This window comes from Parasteatoda tepidariorum, chromosome 10 (assembly GCF_982258835.1).
Source record: "Parasteatoda tepidariorum strain Cologne lab strain chromosome 10, Ptep-v5.0, whole genome shotgun sequence".
Classification (NCBI taxonomy): Eukaryota; Metazoa; Arthropoda; class Arachnida; order Araneae; family Theridiidae; genus Parasteatoda; species Parasteatoda tepidariorum.
Genome location: NC_141764.1, coordinates 53648229 through 53672372, shown reverse-complemented (window position 1 = coordinate 53672372; position 24144 = coordinate 53648229). Strand labels below are relative to the sequence as shown.

At 27.9% G+C, this 24144-nt stretch overlaps 1 protein-coding gene across 2 annotated transcripts; it reads left to right on the top strand.

Moving 5' to 3' along the window:
- Positions 1–5572: 5572 nt before the first annotated feature.
- Positions 5573–22980, top strand: LOC107451934 (uncharacterized). Of its 2 annotated transcripts, none has more exons than XM_016068179.5 (5): positions 5573–5813; positions 11545–11618; positions 19230–19326; positions 20360–20456; positions 22825–22980. In XM_016068179.5, exons 2-5 carry the CDS (start codon positions 11549–11551, stop codon positions 22933–22935), a joined length of 375 nt encoding a protein of 124 aa, XP_015923665.1. In that variant the 5' UTR covers positions 5573–5813; positions 11545–11548; the 3' UTR covers positions 22936–22980. The 2 variants fall into 2 exon arrangements, with proteins under 2 accessions (XP_015923665.1, XP_087009587.1); XM_087153461.1 differs by lacking the exon at positions 5573–5813 and adding an exon at positions 6883–6975.
- Positions 22981–24144: the final 1164 nt, after the last annotated feature.

The following is a 24144-nucleotide window of genomic DNA, read 5'->3' as shown; positions in this document are numbered from 1 at the left end:
GTATTGAGTAAATAAGGCTCTATATAACTTGGTTAAAAACTTCATTCGCTTTAAAAAATATATAAATTGGAGGAAACAGTCGACACAAGTAACAGTGTGTTTCAAGTGCTCAAAAACAGGCGCTCATTTTCAAGGCTTGCCAGACGTGAATCGTTTATTGGTTCAACATACATTTGCAGACATGGGTGCTAAATTAAGGCTTATAAATCTTTGTCAAGTAGAGGGACAGATAGCACACTACAGAGAAAGACTGCACAAAGATTCGAAATCGCTCCCTCCACGCTTCGCACAGCGTTTGGTGGGTGATAACCTTGGCCAGGATAGCCCCCAGACGCGAATGAAGAAACAAAAGTGATTTGAAGTAAAAATAAAAATTTACAAACGAAAACTGGAAAAATAAAGATGAGATACAATACTAGAAAAAACCACAATATCTGAGAAAAACCTGAAATTAATTTTTGCAATGTCTTCATTTCATAATATTTTTAAAAAATTAAATGCTGATCAAAGTATGTTTAAAGTTTGAAATTTCATTCTATATTTGATTTCACTATACAAACTGTTAAGCGCGCAAACTAAAAAACGGAATGTTTTTAATAACTTTTGATTCAATGATCAAATTTTCATGTATTATCATGCGCAATCTGAATAGATCGAGGAGTAGAGTTATACATGCTTACTAAGTAGCATAAGTGATATTTTAAAATTAAAAATCATACTTTCTCTGAATATATTTTCTACAGATTCCGGATTGCTTAACTTCAAAATGTGGTAAGTAGCCGCAATCTGAAAACATATGATAGAAATTGCTTAAAACTTTTGTTGCCACCCGTTTCGCTTCAAATGATTATACCGTATCTACCATTGAAAAGTGTTAATCTATAAAGATGAAAACGAAGTTAAATTTTCTTATATTGGCTACAGTTTTAGTTTTTAAATTTTACAATGAGTTTATTTTAATAAGCTATACGTTATTTTCGTGAGAAAACATATTTTCTGCAAAAACAGCAGCATGATATAATGCATCTTGCTACCGCTTGATCTATTGGCACAAATAGTAAAAAATAATTTTTTCCCCTGATATTGCGTGATAAACAACGGAAGAATGGCCCAAGGTTGGGCTCATTATATTAATTTTACCTCATAATGTTTCGCAATATCTCTGAAAATATTTACGTTAATTTTTATGCACATTTTATGAAAAGGTAAAAAAAACGAAGGCAAAGGTCAAAAATATGCCAGAATAACTGTAGGCAAATATAACCTTAAATTATAAAATTCAGCGATCAATTTTTCGACCAATTTATATAAAGGCCAAATTTATTTTCAAGTTTATCTTCCTTCTAAAGCTGATTATTTAATTATGCTTTCATAATGGTTTTATTTAGTAAATTAAACAATGCAACACATTTCTTTAGTTTTCTTAATTTTTTAAAGATGAATAAATTAAACTTCCAAAATGTGTCAGTAAAATAATAGCTAGGTGTTTCAGACGCTATCGTGAAGAATTTTTCGACATCTTGATAAAAAAAAAAAAAAAGACGCTAATCTTTTCTCATTTTCTTATGCAATTTCTAGAAATTTTTTAACATTTGAATTTTTTGCTTAAGATTGATGAATAAATACTAAATAAGAAAGAAACGGAAATATGACTAAGTTTTACAGGTAGTTAATTATGTTTTTTCTATTCCTTCCGTGATTTATCTGTTATTTGTTAAAATGCGATTTCAAAGTAAAATATCAAACGCTATTGTTCAAAATTATTATTTCGCATATGATCACATTTCAATGAGGGTTTTCTTTTTTTTTTCTTTTCTTTTGGAAGGTTTTAGGCAGTGGCACCACTGTTTTATTATTAAATTGAATAACAATACCTAACGTAAAAATGTATAAAAACACCATTTTTTTCTTTAGCCGCTAGCGTAGCAATATTTATGAAACACTGAATAAATACGGTCTTTAAAACTTAATCGTCCCACATTACAGCCCAGAACTATAGAGAACAAATTTGAACTGCTTTTGCCAAATACGATAATTTATTTTAAGCATTTTTCGCTTCTAAAGAAGTTTAATTTAATTGATTATTGTGATTTACAAAAGCCATCTTTAATACAGGGTCGAAAAAAAGTTATTTGATCATACGGAGAAGTTATATTTTTCTGTTTGATTGCGGGCACTAATAATTCCCATCATATTTAAGGTCAGCGCCTCGAATGATTAATTTGCACTTGGTGCATGAAAATTTGACTATTAAATTCTAAGTTATTTAACAGTTCCGTTTTTTTTATTTGACTCTTTGTACGACTATTTCCTGCTGCTAAGCTTGCCAAACTCGCAATTTTAAGCCTTGTATAAATAATTTCTGTCAAATATTGGCAACAAAAAAATTTTAAAGTCAAATAATGGCGGCATTTTTAATGCTGTAATTAAGTATTTTTGGAACTTTATATGTCCCTTAAAATATCTAAGAAGAAAATTAATACTTATGACCAGCTGGCCCGCCTTTTTAAATTAGTAGAATCTTTTCGAGGTTTAAAATCGTACAGCCAAAAATCAAAACAATATATAAGTATAATAAATTCGTATTTGGGTGACAGGGGATTTAATTTTTGTCTCTTACATGTTCGTCCGGTATCTTGGAGAGCGGGGGAGAATTTTTTATTAAAATGTTTAAAACAACATATGTTAGCATTAACAAGAAAACAAATAAACTATTCTCTATGGTAACTTTGATGGATAATGAATGAAATTAGCAACTTTTGTTAACAAAATTGTCTTAAAAAACATTACTAAATTTCGCTTTGTTTTAGCAACCGATACAACGCCAAATATTTATGTGTAAAAATTTTTATTTCACAATAAAATAAATATCAATGGACTTCAGGTTTTAATGTGCGCAATCGTTACCTGAATGCTCCTTTTAGCTGGATATTTGGAATCGTTGCACTTCTTTGTACGCTACGGTATCATATGAAGCAGAAACCAACTCTGCTTCTCACACAAGATCTACTAGTAAAATATCTTTACTTTTCAAACAAATTTAGCAGGTTTGCTTGAAAGGTCATATGTATTGATCTTATATATATATTGAATATTTTAAATGCATAGTTTATTTAAAATATTCAATATATAAATGAAATAAAAATTCACATACTATAGTTAACGGATTGAAATATTCTCTATCATACTAATAAATAAATTTAGCGAGTTATGGGTGATATTGTACATGAAACGTGTACCGACACAATTCATTAAGCTAAAACATTTTCAATTTATTTATTTTTATTTATTGCTATTCCTGGTGTCTTTATGTTATTAGATTAAGCAAAACACGTTTTTTGAAGGTAATCCCATCAAAATAAAGATTAAATGTTTTTTAATATCATTTGGCAAAATGGCATTATTCGAGATCAACCATAGTCAGTGGTCAGAAATTTACAAAATAAAAATTTTAAGTACTATGACTAAGACTGGGCTATAAATCGATATATCGCGACATATCGATTTAACGCCTGTATCGACAGGCCGATACAGCAACTTTCGTTCCAGGCGATGCATCAGAAATCTGATTTAAGCCGTCGAGTAAAGAAGACAAACGGATATAGCGATATAGCGATACAAGACACGCAAGGATCTCTTACGTTCCGATGCCAACTCGCGCTGGGGAAGACGATGTTCGTATCGTTATATTGAAACGGCCTAGATTGATGAGCGGTAGAATCAGAATCAGTTTTGAGAACATATATCGTGATCTCGCATGTTCGTTTCCGCTCCTCTTATTTTTTTTTCCTTCTTTGTCGCGACTTGATATCGTTTCTTGTAGATTATTTTCAGTGGGACTGACCTTGTGATCGCCGTCATTACCTTGTTCTGAACTTAATTAATTAGGTAAATTCTTTTTTGAAACAAAACTTTCTTTTTTATTTTTAAATGTGAAAATTAATTTGGATATTATATGTTTAAGTATTATTTTACATTATTGAATTTATTACAAACAGAAATCTAATTTAAGGTGCCCATAAAGAATTACATTAAAAAGTATTTAAATTTGTTAGGCTATTTTCTACTTTATTTTAATTTATTAAAAACTTTTTGGATAAAATAATAATTTAATGGATTTTTATTACTGATTTTAAATTTATAAATCTTTAGTTGTTTTCATTTTTATAAATAAAACTATAACAAAACTTATTTTTCCTCTTTTGGATTTGGACATAAGTCAATCAACTTTGTTTATTCAAAAAAATTAGTAATGTTTGTGATTGCGACTTCTTTTTTTAAAATCATTTAACACTTCGTTTTATTAAAGAGTATAATCCTGTTTTTTAATTTTCTTTCAATATTGTCAGTTGAATATATTATCGAATAACAAAATTCTTTTGTTTTTATTTTTAAGAAATTAAACCTTACTTTGTTTTTTCGTTCAGAATTCGGTAATTATTCAATTTAAATTTATTATTTATGTAAAATAATAATGATAAAAAATAGTGTTGTTTTAAAAGTGTTTTTTTTTTTTTGTTTAATTCATTTAGCACTTTGTTTTAAGCACGCAAATAATTTTAAGCGAACTTATTTTTTAAATTTTCTTTCTATATTGTTAGGTTAATATATTGATAAATTTCAACTTATTTATTTTTTTATTATTTATTTTTAAACTAAGAAATCTTTCGTTATTTGCACGATCATTTTTAGAAAATATATCTTTCTTAAGCAAAACATATACATCAAATTCATAAATTGCTTTAAATCAATCTGAGTATGAAGTTTTGATAGAAATCCGACTTTCTGCGCCTTACAAGTAAATAAACTTCAAAAATACTATATCGCGATACATCGCTATATCGCGATGTAAAACTGACGATGCATCACGATATAAAATTTCTTATATCGCCCAGTCCTAACTATGATATATTTATTTAATATAGGTTATAGAGCCGTGATGTCTCAGGGGATAGAGCGTTCGCCTTCCAATGAGATGAACAGGATTCGAATCCCAGCAAAAGACTGGTTGATACGAATTTCGCTTCCGGCTAGCATAGACCGCAGTCCATCAAAAAGTCCTTAAAAAAGTGTTAGTAGTCGTAAATTGGGTCGGCTGTTCAACGACGGTTTTAAATATAAAATATAGGTTATAAAATGACTTAATTTTAAAAACCTTATATATTAAATCACACTTAAGAGATAAATTCCGTTTTAAATTTGAATATTTCTTGTAGATACGTAATAAAGGAATAACAATAACGCTTTTACATATGATGCTGAAAGCAACATCCACAGAAGATCACGACTCAGATTACAAATTGCTTCTAAGACGCCAACAGAACACCTAACTGGAAAACCAATCTGCCATTGTAGTTTCCTCTTTGACGAAATAAAAATAACCTTTTTACAAGGGTTTGCCATCAAAAGTCAATAAAACCGCATTGTTTTCAATGAAAATGCCGTTTCAAGGATTTATGGAAAGTGCCAACAAATCAAGAGGACCTCTTCCTCACAAAAATATAAAAAGTTTCACGGAAAATAAAAGTTAGGTAAGAATTGGTAAAATAAGTGCGGAAGGCAGCGTTTTAGCCTTAAAACAATGAGGCTTCCGGCGTTCCTGAAAATTAATATTCTTTTGTTCATAATGTTATGTTACATTACCATAAATTCAATAAGAAAATTGATGGCAAGTTTGTGTTTGAAGGAATATTGCATTATTTGTAGTAAAATTCCAAGTTACGACTTTGCTAGACATAAATGAATGGATGATACCTTTGTGTATCATTTAACGAAGTTGCTGCTTGAAGTCAACTACGTACAGATTTTTTTTGGTAAGACAAATATTCAAACTAAATATTTTGTTTTATACTTATATTTATCAATATATCTAGACTGCATAAATATTTATAAGCGATATAGTTCAAATGTCACATTGCCCTTATTTTTGGCACACGTGTTGCACTCATTTTAGCGCAATCTATCGAGATCCGATTTTTTTTTTATTTACATGAGAAAGTTTGAAAGTGTATATAATAGCAATTCTTTTTCCGGATGTGAGAACTTTTTTACTTATTTGCAATAAAAAGTAGTATAAAGCGGATTTTATAGTTACTGATATTAAAAATTTATGATTTTTAATGTTTTTATTTTATCTTAATTTTCAGACATCAAATTACGATATCATTAAATCCTCTACCCATATTTCTGCAATAAGTATAAAATTTTAGACATATATATTCTGCTATTAATTATAAATGTCAGTAACCATGAACAATATCTAGATAGACAAATATTCAAAAAAAGCTTTCAAAATATACTGCTATTATCTATTCATCATTATTACAAGATATCTTATTGGCTTTTAATTTTTTTTCGGATATGGAATTCTAAAGAGTCTATCTTCCTTCAGTGGAACCCCGATGTTCATACGGAACAAATCAATTATAGAATAACAACTAACTATTTTGAAAATATTTAATATAATTCCAATTTTTTTCCAACGTTTTATCATTCTTAAATTAAATATTTTGTCATTCAAGTTTTTAAAGTTAAGCTTTCAAATAAGTTTTTAGAACGAAAAAGAATTGTTAAAAATGGTTATAGAATGATTATCAGGGAAGCATATTCCTTTACTGCTGACCTTAATTGTTTTATTTTGAACTGAAAAGTTCGATGAGCTTTACTAATGCAGATTTTTATAATATTCATTTTTATAATGTCATAATTATTCGATATAATCTACTTCTTTTTAAATTATTTCGATTTCGTGCTTTTCTGTCATTTTATTTTCATTTCATAAAAATAATCAAAATATTATATAAATAATGATTTTTTGATTGCCTATTAATGTAATTACGAATTTCAAAATTCATTACTGTTTTGAAAAAAGTCCTAATCCTAGGTGCCCCTTCCATGCGCTCTGCGATACCACTGATCTAGATTATTTGAATATTTAAAAACGAGGAACTATATTGCTGAAATGTCAAAAGGAAGGTATGATTATAAAAACAGTCTTTCTTTACTTTGATAAATTGCAATTATAGAAAATTGCTACATTTACAATTATTTTGGCAGTATTTTAACGATACCTATTTTTAAAACACTCATTATTGCAATTTAGAAAATATTACCTCTTATAATTTCCTTTTTAACTCGTAAAGTGTGAGAAAACATATCTAAAAGAGTTGCTAGTTATAGACAATAGTTTAATTATGAATATTCAACGCAGCTGAAAGAGATTAATTATTTGATTGTGTTAGATTAAGCAACCTTTGTTAATTAATCTCCAGTCTGTCGGTATTAATCTTCTGTTGTCCTACAATGTGACTGCTCTGTTGTTATTAATTAGCTAATTAACATAAGTCAATAAAGTAACAAATTTATAATGTCAGATGAAAAGAAATTATTAATCGGCAATGCATTTCTTGCAAAATTTAATTTTGAAACAATAAATACAATGTTTGAAGCTTGACATGTCTTTTAAATAATATATATATATATATATATATATATATATATATAACGTCGTTGCCGAGTGGAAGGATTAAAACAGGTCATAGGTCGGGAAGGAGGGTACAAAATTTATTTATTAATTATTAGACAAGAGCAGTCATGAGAATGAGTAAAAGTGCACACGAAAAGTTGCGCTCCTTGGTTATATGTTAGGGAAAATCTTGCAAAGTAAAATCCGTAAAATGTCTTAATTTAGGGAAAGAGGGAAATCTTAGTAGTTGCTATTGGTTTATGAGATAGATCGAACGTTTCCCACACAAGAGCAAAGGGAAAAATGTCCTGCTCTTAATTAAATGCATAGTTGAGCCAAAAATAGATTTAAGAACAGGATGTGGCTTTTAAAAGTGTGAGAAAGTATTTCAAATAGAATAATTAATTAGGAAGAAGTTTTATAACAAAGAAACTAACATAAAAAGATTAATTGAAGCTTTTTATGTTACATCCCCCCTCGCCAAAAATGTTTAGTTAGAATCCCAAAATTTTGAAATTATCCATTTGCAAAATCTTCCCTATGGTAGAAGTACAAATAAAATAACCAAATTTGTAATGGTAACAATATATAAAAGTAATATATATTATATAACATTTACATATGTTCTCACTGTAAACATTTTAGCACAATCAAAAATCTGTAGTAGCATTATCAGCAATTTTAAGATTTTAATTTTCAAAAAGTTTTTTTTTTGACTTAACAGTTTTTTCAGTTTCATAAGTATTTCGTTTAAAGATCACATTACAGTTTTTTCACTATAAGAAGTATTCTTCATAATAGCACTATTTAAGTTAACTCCTCAATCATGATGACAAAAATTTATAAACATTTGTTGAAAATGTGTAATTAAAATGTAAAACACAAAAAACATTTTTACAGGAAAATATTCAATCTGGAATTAGACTTGAGTATTGTTTACCTTGTTTGAAAACAAAATAAAAAAAATGACACAGTGGTTGTTATTCTGAAGACCAAGATTGTCTTTATTTCACTTTTTCTATTATTTACCTTACATATTTATCACTTTAATAGCTAACTATCCGAAAAAAATTTCTTTTTTTTTTCTTTATGTCCAAAATATGCCTTCTGTAAAATTTTTTCTTTTCCTTTTCTTTTCTTTCTACTTTCTTTATATTTATTTATTTGTACTTTTATTTTCTTTCTTGGTATTTTTATTGCAATTATTAACCCGGATTTCAGGAAATATGTGTACAGACAAATTGCTTTTATAATCAGAAAAGGTGATCAGTCTTCTCAGATTTTACATTACAACCCGTTTAACACAATTTATCACTAATTGAAATCCAAAACAAAGTTTTCAAATTTAATATGGTATTAAGGTAAATCAGTTTTTAATTTTTTACTGATCTAGCTATTTTCCTTATTTTTAATCTGAAGTGCAAGTTTGGTTTATTTGCAAATTACCTTCTTTTTTTCTTTTTGGACATAAATTTTTTTTCTTTTTTTTTTCAAAAAATTTTCGTTTGGATTTTTTCTTAAGTAATTTTTGTGCAGAGATCTTAATTGGTAATTTAATTTGTCACAATTGTTAGGGAATTCAAATATTTTCATTTCTATTTTAAATGTGTTTTTGAAGTGAATTTGGTTACTATTACTTTTCAAATTTTTTTGATCATTTTCCTATCTTTATGTTGTTTGTCTATGGAAATGTCTGAGCTACAACTTATTACCAACGTTGGACTAAAGCATTAATGTCTGGTTGCACTTCAATTTAAATTCTAACAACAAGTATTTTATTCATTTTTCCAAACTATTTGTAATAGTTTTAACATTTCTTGATCTAATTTTTGCCACACCGTAATAGCATTCATATATCTAAATTAAATTTCAATAATTACTGCAGTTGCATTATGAAGAGAAAAAAAAATTTAAATGGCATTTTCATTTAAATCCTAATCACTGTAAAACAAAAATATAATTTCTACTACTCAAAAAATCATAGAAGCTGTAACACATAAAACAATATGAAAATAATTTCTCGAAACACTTTTCAATCAAATAAATCAATTAACTGAAAATAAAAATTTAAAGAAATAAAAATTTCAACAGTAAATACTATCAATATATAAAAAGTAGTTTCACTTTGAAACATCAAATATGGGAAAAATTAAAATCATAATCATTTAAGAAATTGATTTATGAGAAATGTAAAAAACTTTAACTCAAAGGATACCTGAAAAAGTTCGAATTAGTCCGAGATATTTTGAAAACCACAACAGAGATGGGAATGCGTTGAAATTCTGTAAACACAATTCCAAAACCAAAGACGTGAGCTGCTAGGGAAAAAATTTGTTTCTTCGTTAAGATGAATTGTAAATTAACACCAATAGTGACGAAGAAATTGAAGCTTATTTTTCTTTTGAATGTCGAATATTTAAGTAGACCATCGTGGGTGTGAGAACAATTATTCATCGACGATAAGATCCAGCTCAGCACTTAAGAGTGGCAAAATCAACGCTTTCTCAAAGGGATAGTTTCAATAAAACATTTTAATTAACAGGAATTCGATGCAGTTTTTCTTTTTAGTCCAAGGAAGGAATTGAAGCTCAGCTTTCTAGTATTCTCAGGAACGTAGACAAAATATGCAGCATAGACATGGAAAACGGATGATCGTTTAGTTCCACTGTGCGTAGGTATAATTTATAATAAACTAAACGTTTGATGATTGAAGAGATTATTTTTTTTTTGATGAAGATACAGGATGAATTAATTATTGCCATAAGTTGAAGAAGAATTTGACTGCTTATTTACCAAATGTCCATTTGAATAAATGATTTAAAGTTATTCCATATATTTGAAGTACCCTCTTCCGAAGTTGATTTATTTAATTTCAAATGAGATATTAAATATCTTTAATGTACCGTACGAACTGTACCCCTTCCCGACCGTTCAATCCTGGCGACTTATAACGTCGTTGCCGAGTGGAAGGATTAAAACAGGTCATAGGTCGGGAAGGAGGGTACAAAATTTATTTATTAATTATTAGACAAGAGCAGTCATGAGAGTGAGTGAAAGTCCACACGAAAAGTTGCGCTCCTTGGTTATATGTTAGGGAAAATCTTGCAAAGTAAAATCCGTAAAATGTCTTAATTTAGGGAAAGAGGGAAATCTTAGTAGTTGCTATTGGTTTATGAGATAGATCGAACGTTTCCCACACAAGAGCAAAGGGAAAAATGTCCTGCTCTTAATTAAATGCATAGTTGAGCCAAAAATAGATTTAAGAACAGGATGTGGCTTTTAAAAGTGTGAGAAAGTATTTCAAATAGAATAATTAATTAGGAAGAAGTTTTATAACAAAGAAACTAACATAAAAAGATTAATTGAAGCTTTTTATGTTACATATATATATATATATATATATATATATATATATATATATATATATATATATATATATATATATATTTGTATTCTATAGTTGCCACCATTTTAGAAATTATGCAAATTAAATGCATTTTTAAATAAAGAACTGTAGTTAAATGCAAAAAATTATATGAAATTAGCAAAATAACAGCTTTTTGAAAGAATTAGTGAGAATATATTACTAAAAATGAGCTTATTTTTGCAATGAAGCTATCAAATTGTAAAGCGCATGAAAATATGTGTTGTCACTAAACAAAAATTGAATAAGTAATTAGGTAAAGCTATAGCAGTGAAAAGGAAAATAAAATTTGTGACTACATGCACTGTAACCAAATCCTCGATACCAAAAAATGATGGCAGCTATGCACCAAAATTTTTTGCAACTTTTTTAAATTTATGTCACTATATAACCTTCTGGTAAAAAATACAATTTATATTTAAGAAAAGAATAAATCTTAATATCAGTAAACAGTTTTAATTAGTTCCTTAAATGTTGCTTCTTATTGAAATTCTACATTCTAGTAAGTAGTTTTTAATTCTATTAATATTCATTGTTGAAATTAAAGCATGTTGAGGGATTAAACCTTCTTTCTGAAATTATTTGAAAATCATGTAAGTTCATATTTACCTTATGCAAGACAATTATTTTATAGCTAAATATTTTACTTTCTTAGAAACATGACATCAAAAATCATTTTGAACTATTTCCTTATGACAGTGCTGCTTGTGGCTTTTTACCATTTAATCGGTAAGTAAGAAAAATATAGTTTGTTTCATTATTACAATATACAAATGTGATAAAATTTCACGGTTTTTCTGCAGCATGTTCCGAAATAACCACTCTTAATATTTGTAGAATCCTTATGAAAAGTAAAGTAAAAAAAGTAAACACGATGAAAGTTTCAGACTTATATTTAAGCGAGAGAATCAACGCATGTAAACAAACGAATCATTTTTGATGAATGAGAAATTGAAAACATCAAAACCTGCTTTATTGCTGGGGAAGAAACAAAGAACTTACAAAGATGATTTTAGAAATATTCTAGGTTTTAACAGATATTCAAACTGTTTTTTATTAATTTTCTCCCACCTTTTTCGTTAGTGATTAACAAATTACGATGTATGAACCAGACTATATTTGAAAATTAGATTTTCTAGTATGAAACTAATTACATTTTTGTTTCTTTCTCGCTTAAGCATTAATATGAAACCCCTAATTTGTGTATAATTTTTAATTCATTCCTTGTAAGAATTAATTTTTTGCATCTAAAACTTTCTTTCTTTCCTCTGTTTTTATTAATTTCAAATCTTTTCAAAAAGGGATAAATTCATTTCAAGAATGATAATTTCAGAGCAAATTGTAAATATTGATAGAACATGTTCATTATTTATATACAAGCAGAATACAGCTGTAGAAATTTTTAGCGTATTTCCACATCAAAAATGGTGGTTAATACTTGACAATAGTGATGTACTGAAAGCTATGCATAACTATTGGATCTGGTGTACACCAATATTTTCTTTGTACTAATTGTATTAAAGTAGCCGATTTAGTTCCATCAAAAAGTCCTTCTCGAAGGCAAATTTCTCCCAATACTTGATCCAGAAGTTCCCTTGTCTTCTGGATTGGGTTCAAAATTTCAAGTCTACGGAGTTGAAACTTAGTAGTCGTAAAACCAAAAATTGGGTCGGCTGTTTAATGACGGTTCTAAAAAAAAAGTAACCGTGTGGCAATTGTTTTCGGTTCTTATAAACGAATAAATACTTTTTCTCCATTAATTTTGCTTTTTAACACAGAATTTTTCTTTCTCGAAAATAATTAGCAGAGATAAAATATTTTCATATAATTTTAGGGACACTAATGTCGGTTTTTATTTCGAAGGCCGTAAAAAATCTCATAACTATTATTAATGGCATGGATGCTTAACTAAATGTGGTATTGATTATTACTGGTATTTCAGCTGTAGGTGTTGTGGCATTGAGAACCTATTATACCAAATTAGGTGTACTGCAGTAATAAATTTCTTATCACCCCCGAAACGGACAAGTACCCTTATATTTCCATATTACTCACTCATAGCACCTAATGCATAAACTTTTTTGGTTATTTTTTGGATATTCCGGTGTGGCTTTATACTATATTAGATTTACAATATTCTAAATTAGAAATACTCACCAAAAGAAGGATAAACAATACATACATTATCCTTTAACCTATGATATTCAGAATATACCCATGGCTTATTAGATTATTTCAATTATTTTTTAGTAGCTCTTGTTGAATTTGCATTACTTTATTTAATAGAGCCACATTTTAAAAGAGTAAATGTCAACAGAAAAAAAACGCGTGGCTTCATGTGCCTTTTAAAATACAAATTCATAATCATACTTTACGAAATTATTAATGTTGATTTTACGTGTGATAACTTAGCATAGTTAACCTGTAAGGGAAGGTTTTCTATCTTCCTACTATGTGCGATTTTGGATAAATAAAAACGAAGCAAATCGGAGACATTACAACATTTAATATACACAGTTATTTACAAGTTAATATAAAATATATAAATCCATTAATACTTTTACATCCCAATGTCTGGAACGTCAATATAGTAATTAATATTCGCGATCGCAACGAACTATAGGGGGCGTTGTTGTATGAGACGCATACCTGCGATTTCTATATGAACCGTCATTCAGTTACTCTGGAGACGTCTTTAATGTAGGGTGTAGCATTGTAACGTTCCTTCTTTAATGTGGCTTATTAAATTTAAAAAAGAAAAATGTTTGATATCCTTTCTTATACAACCGAAAACAAGATGGTATCTCTTCTTTTTTATTTAAAGAAGGAACATCAAAAACACACCTGAAAAATATTTGTAAATAAACAGAAAAAAATATGTATCTTCTTATTAGAGTTAAAACCTAATGCCTGAGAAATAGTTTTACTAAATTTAATGATATAACCTGAAAGGCCTATTTAAACTTTACATTCCATAGTTTTAAGAATCATATTACTTCAAACATTAAAATAAGCAAAAAGTATGCATAAGCTTCATAATTTTATGTAATTTAATTTTGCAAATAAAGTTTTTTGACAAGTAATTTTATCAAAAAGTTTTAATAAAAATCATTATTTAGAAACTGAAAAACTTAAAGAATGCTTACGATACAAAAAAAAAAAAAAAAAAAAAAAAAAAAAAAAACAATTCTAAAAATTCCTTATATTAAAATAAACAATTTTCATGTTTTTTCTTTTTTGATTCATAATCGGACGTAGAAAACCATTCTATAGAAAACTATCATCAAGAAAAAAACTACTTAAAAACAAAAATTTTTATTTTATAAAAATTAACCTTTACCTGCTTATAAATCAGAAGAATTCCAAAATGATTTGTTCCTTGATTTTTGTTACCATTTTTTAATGCTACGAAAATGCGTCTTTGGGATTTGCCAAAAATAGAACAAGATGCAATTTTATTTTTTTTTACGAAATATTTTGCCCATTGTCCACCGAAATCCGATAAACTACTTTAATTTTAAATAAAGTGTTTCGTTTTATGATTTGTCACAAAAATTTTAGGTGTAGATTGGCGGCACTTAAAAACAGCCAAATCTGTAGCTGCTGTGGCGTTAATACATAAGTACCGAATTTTTATTCATACTTTTCTGAATCATATTACTTGAAACATTAGAATATGCAAGAAGTATACATAAACACATAATGTTATACCATTTATGTTTTCAAAAAAAGTATTCTGACAACAATTTTTATCAAAAAATTATAAACTATAAAACGGAAAATAAAGAATTCTTAGGATAAAAAACGATTTTAAGAATTCTTTACATTGAAATAAAAACTTTCATATAGTTTCTTATTATTCTTATAGTTCTTAATCAGACGTAAAGAAACCATTCTGTAGAGAACTATCATCAAATAAGAAAAAAAAGTTTTACAAGCTAATTTTTTATTATAAAAATCATAGCACTTACCTTCTTTATAAATCCGTAGAGTTCCAAATGAAATGTTTTTCATTTGAAAGTTTTATTTTCAAATAATATGTGCATAGATTATCCCTTTATTACTTTTAGATAACATACCACACATCAAAATTTCATAATTGTAGGATCTCGATATGAATTTGAATATGTACCTTAAAAACAGAACAGCTGAATTCTAGTTGAAATTATCTATTCTTTCAAAACTAAGAAATACTTACCAAGAAAACGATAAAAAATTTATTAATCATCAGCACAAATGACACTATTTCAAGTAATTTGGTTGATTCTTTATTGTTCTTTTCCGAATTATATAGATACAGAAATATATACTGTTCTATAACAAAGAAGAATTCTATAACTATTGCAGTTCTTGACGTTCTGAATTCACATTTCTTTATTGGAATGACGAAAGCAATGTTGACTTCATTTTAATTTGTAATGAATTGAAGACAGAAAAAATTATTTTACCGTAATATACACATCTGTAACAGCAAGTGATCATGAAATTGTAAGTTATGTTGTTGGTAATAGAAAGGTAAAAATTATTGAGAAATTGTTCTTCAAATGCTTGGCGTGTTCTGCTTCAATGTTTGGCATGTTCTGGTTAGTTTTTTCAAGTTCTTCAGCTGTTCCTTAGGGAAATTTTGATTTTTATTTGCTGCTAAGAAAATGGCGTCCGTCATGGCCGATGATTTTGATGGAACTAAATGAAAACGTGATAAATTAATGTCTGATATTTACAGGCTCCCGATAGAGGGCGTACTCGAGCGTTGCGATCGCGAATTGAGTTGTCTTAGCAACGTTGTTTTTTATTTTTCATAAAACTAAATATAAATGCTTGTTATGTTATTGCTCTTGCGCACCACAAACCTAAGATATAAAAGTTTCAAAGCCGTGCGATAAAACTAATTTTTGACACATTAGAGCTACAGTCTAGCAATTCGCTTATATTATAAAATCTTTATCAAATCCTATGGAAAGGCTTTTTCTTCGGGATGTAGTGTATGATTTGGAGGTCGGGAGGAGTTTTAAAGTAGACAGATTCACCGTCTTTGAACATGTGTACATTAAATTCAGTGCGGATCGGTTGTGAATTGCGGATTTATATACGGTACAGGCACCACATACGTATAGATATTCAGCTTTCCTAATGTAGATATTTTTTATTCATCATTAATTAACTCTCCAAGTTCCGAAACCTTTCATTTATTTATAAACCTATTACTGGTTTTCCAATTCATTAATATGGCGATTCATCATTAATATGGTAAGGTCATCAATTAACACCCCAAGTTCCGAAACCTTTCATTTATTTATAAACCTATTACTGGTTTTCCAATTCATTAATATGGCGATTCATCATTAATATGGTAAGGTCATCAATTAACACCCCAAGTTCCGAAACCTTTCATTTATTTATGAACCTATTACTGGTTTTCCAATTCATTCATATGGCGATTCATCATTAATATGGTAAGGTCATCAATTAACACCCCAAGTTCCGAAACCTTTCATTTATTTATAAACCTATTACTGGTTTTCCAAGTCATTTACATGACTAAATTCCTTGTCATCCAACTTTACCTTATATTTGATCCCTATTTTCACTAATATATTGATTAACTGGTACGGCCATTTCGCTGGTTCTCTCATTTGTTGATTCGTCTTTGCACTGAATAACCAATTCACTAAATTAGTAATGTGTAATGTCTTGATATTCGGATGCAGTGATTTGTTTAGTCATTAATGCACTTTTCATGAATTCATAAATTTCCCTTTAGTTGGAAAAAAAAATTTCCCTACTTTTCTGGGAAATTTTCACTCGCTATGTCATAATATGGGTTACTAAAGCCATGTAAAATTTAATAGCCTGCTTTTTAAAAAATAAATAAGGTAACTAAAAAATTTCCTCGTTAAAAATAATCTAGTTCGTTAAGGATTCTGACTAGTGCATAAACATGATTTTGGGCAGAATTTTCGAATTTTTTTCTCCAGTGCCCACCTGTGTTAACATCCATCAATTTAGTCATATACAGGGCGATTTTGTTAGCCTCTCTTTCAGGAGCACAATATTAGGTGGGCCAACGTCGCTCTCACAGTGAGGACAGATAGTACAGGGAAGGAAAGAACATCCATGTCTTGCCCGGGATTCGAACCCAGAAACTTTCCGATGCGAGGACAGTTCCCAGCCCCCTACTGGCATTTTCGAAATTTAGTTTATTATAAATTTATAATCCTTGTGCTCTCAGCTTTCTAAAAATAACTTTACTTTTGTTTGAACTCTAATTATTTGCAAAGCTATACCTGTTTCAAAGCAAAGTGATAACATTGTACAGACTATGATTTTTAAGTTTTTAAATGCTTTTATCTCAAAATCAGACTTTTTCGCATTTTTACACCACCTTAAACTCGATCTCTCATGTTGTTTTTAAAATGATTTATTTATTATTATAGCAGAAGTGTTTTGAACAACAGATTAAAAGAAAAAAGAAGAATTTCATTTTTTATGTGTGTTTTTTCGCAAAGACAAGTGCAGAACTTTTTAAAAATTATACTTGTTTAGCTAGCTACATTGATCCCTAACTCAGAAGTAATGCACCTGCTTTTAAGATAATAGTTCTAAACATAGTTGATAGCCTTTTAAATAAAATTCTCAAAGGATTTTTTTTGTTTTGGTGATAGAATTATTTTACAGTGTTTCGCGCAAATGCAAAAAAATGCCTAGTTTTTACCTTAAAGTGATCATTTTTAAAAAAATTAATAATAATATTTTTATTTAAGTTTTTATAAGTTTTTACACATAATAAAACAAATAAACTAGTTTCTTAAAAATATTTTTAAAAAAAAGTTGTCGAAACTAGTAGGATACCTTAAACTTGTGAAATTATGTTCGAGATCTTCCTTCTCTTGTTAAGAAGAATGCAACTGCTGGTAAGAATTCACCCGATTTAAATTGAGAAATTAGGACGTTTTGGAGAGCTCGGAGCGTACAAAAGAGTAGCTTGCTGACTTTCTAGAGCCACTTGTAGACTAATTACTTGAAAATACTACACGAGTACGGAATTTCAGAATATATATTATTGACATTATAAGTTAGGGATCTCTCGAAAAATTAGTGTGTTTTTTGCGCGGTGAGCTCGAAGAAATGATAAGTACAGCTCGAGAGAGTTATAAAAGAGATAAGGAAAGTGATATAATATCAAAAGATAACGACAAATTCGTCCAAAAATATGAACCTGCCGCTTCTCTAATCTCCAACACCTCTAGAATAAGAAATAGTTGAGTTTGGGAAGGTAGTGGAATTACACGGATAATAGTACAAAATGCGATGGGTTAGAAGTTGCTTTGAAATCTTTGGATAAAGATTTCATTCGAACAGAATGTTTTCTAATGAAAGTTAAATGTATATTTATCCTCCATATGTTGCAAAGTATGCTTGTTATTGGGTAAGAATGGTTCGTTGTGTCAAGGATATCCTTCGCAAGTGATTGAGCAGTGCCACGTATGACGAAATTTTAACTTTACTTCAAGAAATGTTAACTTATAAATGAGCAATCAATATTTGTCAGATGATCAAAAGGAATTGAAACCTTTTACATCTGGTCACTTTATTCAAGATTTAAAATAAAAATAACTTGTACATTTAGCTGTAATTGATTCTCAGCATTTACTTAAACGTGTGTAATACCTTCATATATAATTATTGTTACAAAAATCATATATCCAACTAAGCTTAAATTTTTAATGATATAATGTTCTATTTCAGCAATAAATAATTCGTTTCAATTCAACGCTTCTTTCTATCTTTTTTAACAAGAATTATATTGTAATATTGTTTATACTTTCAAAATTAAGTTTAATAAAAGACAAATTAGTTGTTAAAAATGGAAGACATAAAAAAATTAAATTACTAAATTGCAAATCCCTTGTTAGATGAAAAACATTAAAATCATAGAATAATTCACAATGATCACAAACGTTTTTCAGTTTCACAAAACTGTGACTTCTTTTCAAAATGACATTAAGTGCTATTTTCAGAATCAATATAGAGGACGATGGCTAAATTTGACTAAACCAAACAAAATATGTATGAATAACTGTGACTATCTCACAACAGCTATTTTTATAACAGTTGTGAGTTCGTAACAGTAATAGTACACTAATTATGTATTAATACGCTAAAAAGTGGTTATGGTATATAGACTTTGAAAAATAGTCTCATAAAGCTTAAAAAAGAACACCATAATAGTGGGTATACCATTGTAAGCAACTCTGACTTTCCCATAGTTTATATGAACCTGCACTGCCTTTTCTTTTGAAATAAATGTATGTATGTAATTTTTCTTTGTTATTTTTGCAGTAAATGATGTTGCAGCAAATAATATTCCAGAAACTGACCTGGAAAACGAAATTTTACCTCCATATGAAGAATCTTCTATAATAGAAAACAATCAAAGGTAAGAGATGGTTTTATTGCTACATTCAAAATAAGTTCATTCAAAAGAAGTGCCACTGTTATTGAATGTTTTAAAACTTTAAGTCGAATTCGCTTTCTTCTTCACGGGTGTGATAGCTCTAGCTGTGAGACCAAGCCATTTTCACGAAGTTCTTTCTGACAACTCTGCTGTAGTCCTTTTCCTGTTAATCTTAAGAGTGTTAATATCTTTTTTAACACCATAACTGCATCTCATCAGAGTTCTGCCTCAAAGTAGGCTTAGACAGAAAGATTTTCTTACAGAAACACAATTTTTTGTATTCTGATCAGAAGACTTGCCTATTTTAGTCTTATAATTCGATGTATTTTGCTACAAAAGGCTGTCTTCAGATTTTGTAGTGCTCTGAATTAGATCTAGGCAAAGAAATTCAATTCTGGAGAAAAAAAAATCATTAAAAATGCACAATCAATCTGTACATAATTTATATTTTTAAATAGGAACAAGCTATTTTATATTATTAAAATTTCATTTTATTGCTAGTAAACAGTTTATAAGATAATTGAAATAATAATTTAATATTTAAACTATCTCAATAGAGAGTTTAAGTACTAATTTAAAAATAATTTTCTTTCTTATGAAAACTTTTTAAAAATATGGAATTCGAACCGAACATATTTTTACAAAAATCCATTTGAGGAAAAGTGAATTCTTGTTTTTATTCTAAGCTTTTTATTGCACAGTATAAAAAGATAACTGTTTAAAACACGTTCGAATTATTGTCGGTGCATTTTTATTGCATACAAAACTCGTATGATGAAATCCTTAAATAACAAAGAAGATCCAAAAATCTTTTGCTGTCTTCAATATAAAAAAAATCAGTTAATCATTAAAATAATATTTACTTGCATTAAATTCTTTTGTTTACATTTGAAGACTTAAAACTAAAGCAGTGTTCCTATAGTAATAAACTTAGAAAGTGATTCTATGTGTGTGCAAAAATGCGTAAAAAAAAATTTATAAAAATTACACTTAACTAACTCATTTTATTTTTCAGACATCCTCAACACAATCAATTACACAGACCAGAAGAAACAAGGAGTAACAGTGGAGGAAGCAATATTGAAAGTTACCAAACACGAAACTTAAAAATGGTGCTTACTGCTTAACTTTCATTTCATAAATTTAATATTTTGAATTTTAGTTTTTTATACCACGTTGGCGACATTTTTATTCGATGCTATTTTCGCACTACGCTCTAGACGAGCTATACCCATTTTTATTTCGATTATGGAACTCTAAATGATCAAAAAAATTTTAGGTGGAGCCCTGTCATCCAGCAAAATGAAAGTTCCTTAAAAATATTTGAAACTACCTTAGAGGAAACTGCTATTTATGAATACGAGATAAAATTAAAATATATAAATTCTTTATTTTCTCTAGAATACTTGCTTTCTTTCTTTTTTTTAAAGCGTTATAATGAAAGCAAAATAAAAAATCAATTTTTAGTAATTTATGTATTACTTAAAACATAAATTTTCGCCTTCTATTATTTAAAACACCACTATTCAACAATGTTTTGATATTAAAAGTTACTAAGAGGAAATACTGAGCAGCGGAACTTAAAACAAGTTTATCTCAAAATATTTTTTTTTTCTTTTTCATTCAGATTTCATTTCAGATTTCAGATACGAACTGACTGATAATTATTTCTTTTTTTAACATTGCGTTAAAGTTTCTGAACTTTCCTTTTAGTTCGTATTCTAGTTTTTAGCTTTTAATGTATTGTAGATAAGTAGCAGAAAACTTAAAATGATATTCTTAAAGAATTGTTAATTTTGCAATTTTTTAACCTTTCGATGCAAATGGGACAACGCAGTACCTAAATATAATATTTTTTTCCTGACTCTCTACTAACAAGTAAAATATATTTTTGTATTTTTTTAATTATAAATGACAGTCTAAGAGTTACTAAAATGTTAGATAATCAGAATTATATTTGTACTAAAATACCAAATTCAAAAAGAGTAGTTCGAAATTTTTTCTTCATTCATATTAAACAATTTATCAATATTTGATATTATAAATTAATGAAATTTCAACGATGAAATTGTTTATCTTAGATCTAACTAACCGAACCGAACACTTACCGAAAGTAAGTGCAAATTTGAAACAACAATTGTTTGGAAGTAAGCCCAAAGAGCAAAAAGAGACATTGGTGTTTCATGCTTATTTCATAACCATAAATTATTAAAATGTTCGATGTAATATTTATTTTTGCCTTAACACTAAATTGCCTAAGGAAGTTATTTTGACTGCTTTTAATTTCAATTAGAAAAACAATGATTTATATAATGACACAATTTCTTAGAATTTTATGACTTTTTGCACAACATATAATTTTTTTATTGTTAATATTTACTAATAACTCGTTATATAACAGTAAATAATATAAAAAATATAAAAAATTAATTTTAAACAAATTTATTTACGCATTCACAATCCAGTCATTTTGACTGCTTTTGGGCAATATAGGTATATACTAATTTTCCGTCTTTCTAGTGTTAATGCATACAAAATAAGAAAAAATGTAAGAAAAATATGTTTAATAAAAATTCGGCGTCAAAGTTCTTTAAATACATTTTTCTACCTAGTTAATTTAATTGCTTTACAAGTTCATAGAGAATATAATTTTAAACAATGCAAAAAAATTACAACAATCATTAAGAGGCACTAGCTGCTAATTAAAATTAAAAATTAAAATTTTTGTTTCAAGTTTAAAAAAATACTTAAATATATCCAGTGAACTCATTTATCCGAATCATATTATCTCATTTATCCAGTGAACTCATTTATCCAGTGAACCGAGTGTCTTTTACAGGATTTGTATTTTTAGTGTTTTTCAAATCTTTTCCGCCAAGGAAAATAACTAAAGAGACAGTTAAAGAACCTCACATATGAGGCAAAGTTATAGTTTTAAACTTGCCTTCGATTTCAAATCTTAATTTTAGTGTCGCGAATTAGCTGGATTTTAGAATGTTGAAATCACTTAAATATTATAAAAGTTATTAATTTTTTTTTTTCAAATAATGTGTATGAAATTTCACTCGAATGTTTGAGCTAGTTGCTAATTTTTGGAGCTAATTTTGCAAAAATTGCAGAAACTTTTTTGAAAAGAAAATGTTAAAGTATCTAATGGTTGGCTGTAAAAATTTGAATTTTGACACAACTTCTTCAAAGTTGAACTGAATGGAAAAAGGGATATTCATTCATTTTTATATTTTTAGCACTCAATTTGTTGATAATACCTCATAGTAAGTTTTTAACACCAGCCATATTAGTATTGCCGACGAGGAACAATTCTTTGGGGGTTCTAAAGAATGATTAAATAAAAAAAAGACTATTAATCTTATGTATAAACAACATAATAAAAATCGTCCAAAATGATAAAAAACCATTTATTTTTACTTTTATTTATTTATTTATTCAAATAATATAATTTATGTTTGTATTTTGTTCCAGTTTCCAATGATGAATATGGCCGGAAACAGCACTAATCCAATGAGTAATTTCTGTAAAAGAATACAAGATTCAATGAGTCAATTTTTAAAAATGTTTGGACTCAGCCAATAAGCATTTGTAAATGCATGTTTTAAATAAAAACAATTATTTACTTGACTTTTCTGTTTCAATTGAAGTATGTGTTTTTAATAAATACTTATTTTTTTTCTTTTTTAATTTGAAAATAAGAGCATCAGATAAAGAATTGGAATTTTGGGATACATATTTGGTAAAACAAAAATTTGTTTTGAAATTATGGATTCTAAAATCTTATAAAGAAATAGTATTTTTAAATATTGTTCTGCTGTACTCTGCTGATCAAAGTTAAGAGAATTTTTATATTTCACTGATAATTCCCATATTGGATCTATTTAAGTGAAATTTGACGTTAAAATCTAGTGATATAGCAACTAGCAACAAACTAGTGTTTCAACAGTTATTATGCACATGCTTGCATTTCAAACGTAGGGGAAAGTGTGGAGCAGGAGTTACAGAAACGTTCAAAAATATGTTTTTAAGGGGTTTGTTTTCTTTTAGTTAATTTTAAATAATATACAGGCCAAACCAAATAATAAACAGGCCTTACCAAACATAAAATTAAAATTTTAATTAAGCCTTTTTTTAGAAAAATTGTGTAGAATAGATATTTTAACAAATGAGATTTAATAATGAATTAATCGCAATTTTTTATATAAATCTGATATCAAATTGATTAACTTCTAAAAGAAGAAAGATATGCATATTTCGTTAGTAATAAATCAAAATCTTCAACTTAATCTTCAGTAAGCAGCTTTTTTTAAGAAATTTCATTGTTTTCATGAATATTTATGATGATCTTAAAATACATTAAGTTACAAGACAACTAGTCCAGAATTTATCTAAATCATTAGAAAGCGTAAAAATCTTAAATATTTTTATAACTGTCTGCATGACATCTGTAAAAATGTCATAATAAAAGTAACACAAAATACTAATCTCACACAAATCATTTTTCTCTTTTCAGGAAAGAAAATCCTGAAAATTTGTTCAGGCATATTGAATTTATTTTTTCGACGACTTTTTTAAGTTTACACTTTAAATTATTTTACTGATTAATCACATAATTACATCGATTTCAACTAGAGCTTCAGAAACAATTGCCTGTTTATATTGAATGTAACAGTAATGAAATATTATATTTATGCGAGGGCTGTTTTTTAAGTAAGGGTCATTTGAAAATAAAAACCAAACGAAAGAAAATTTTCATGAAGCAAATTTATTTTTTAATTCAACATACGTTTC

Bases quoted from the DNA above. Each gene is read 5' to 3' on its own strand.
- LOC107451934 (XM_087153461.1), top strand. The intron at 11,619-19,229 runs GTAAGTAAGAAA...TTATTTTTGCAG, and splicing joins GGCTTTTTACCATTTAATCG to TAAATGATGTTGCAGCAAAT. The intron at 20,457-22,824 runs GTGCTTACTGCT...ATTTTGTTCCAG, and splicing joins AAACACGAAACTTAAAAATG to TTTCCAATGATGAATATGGC.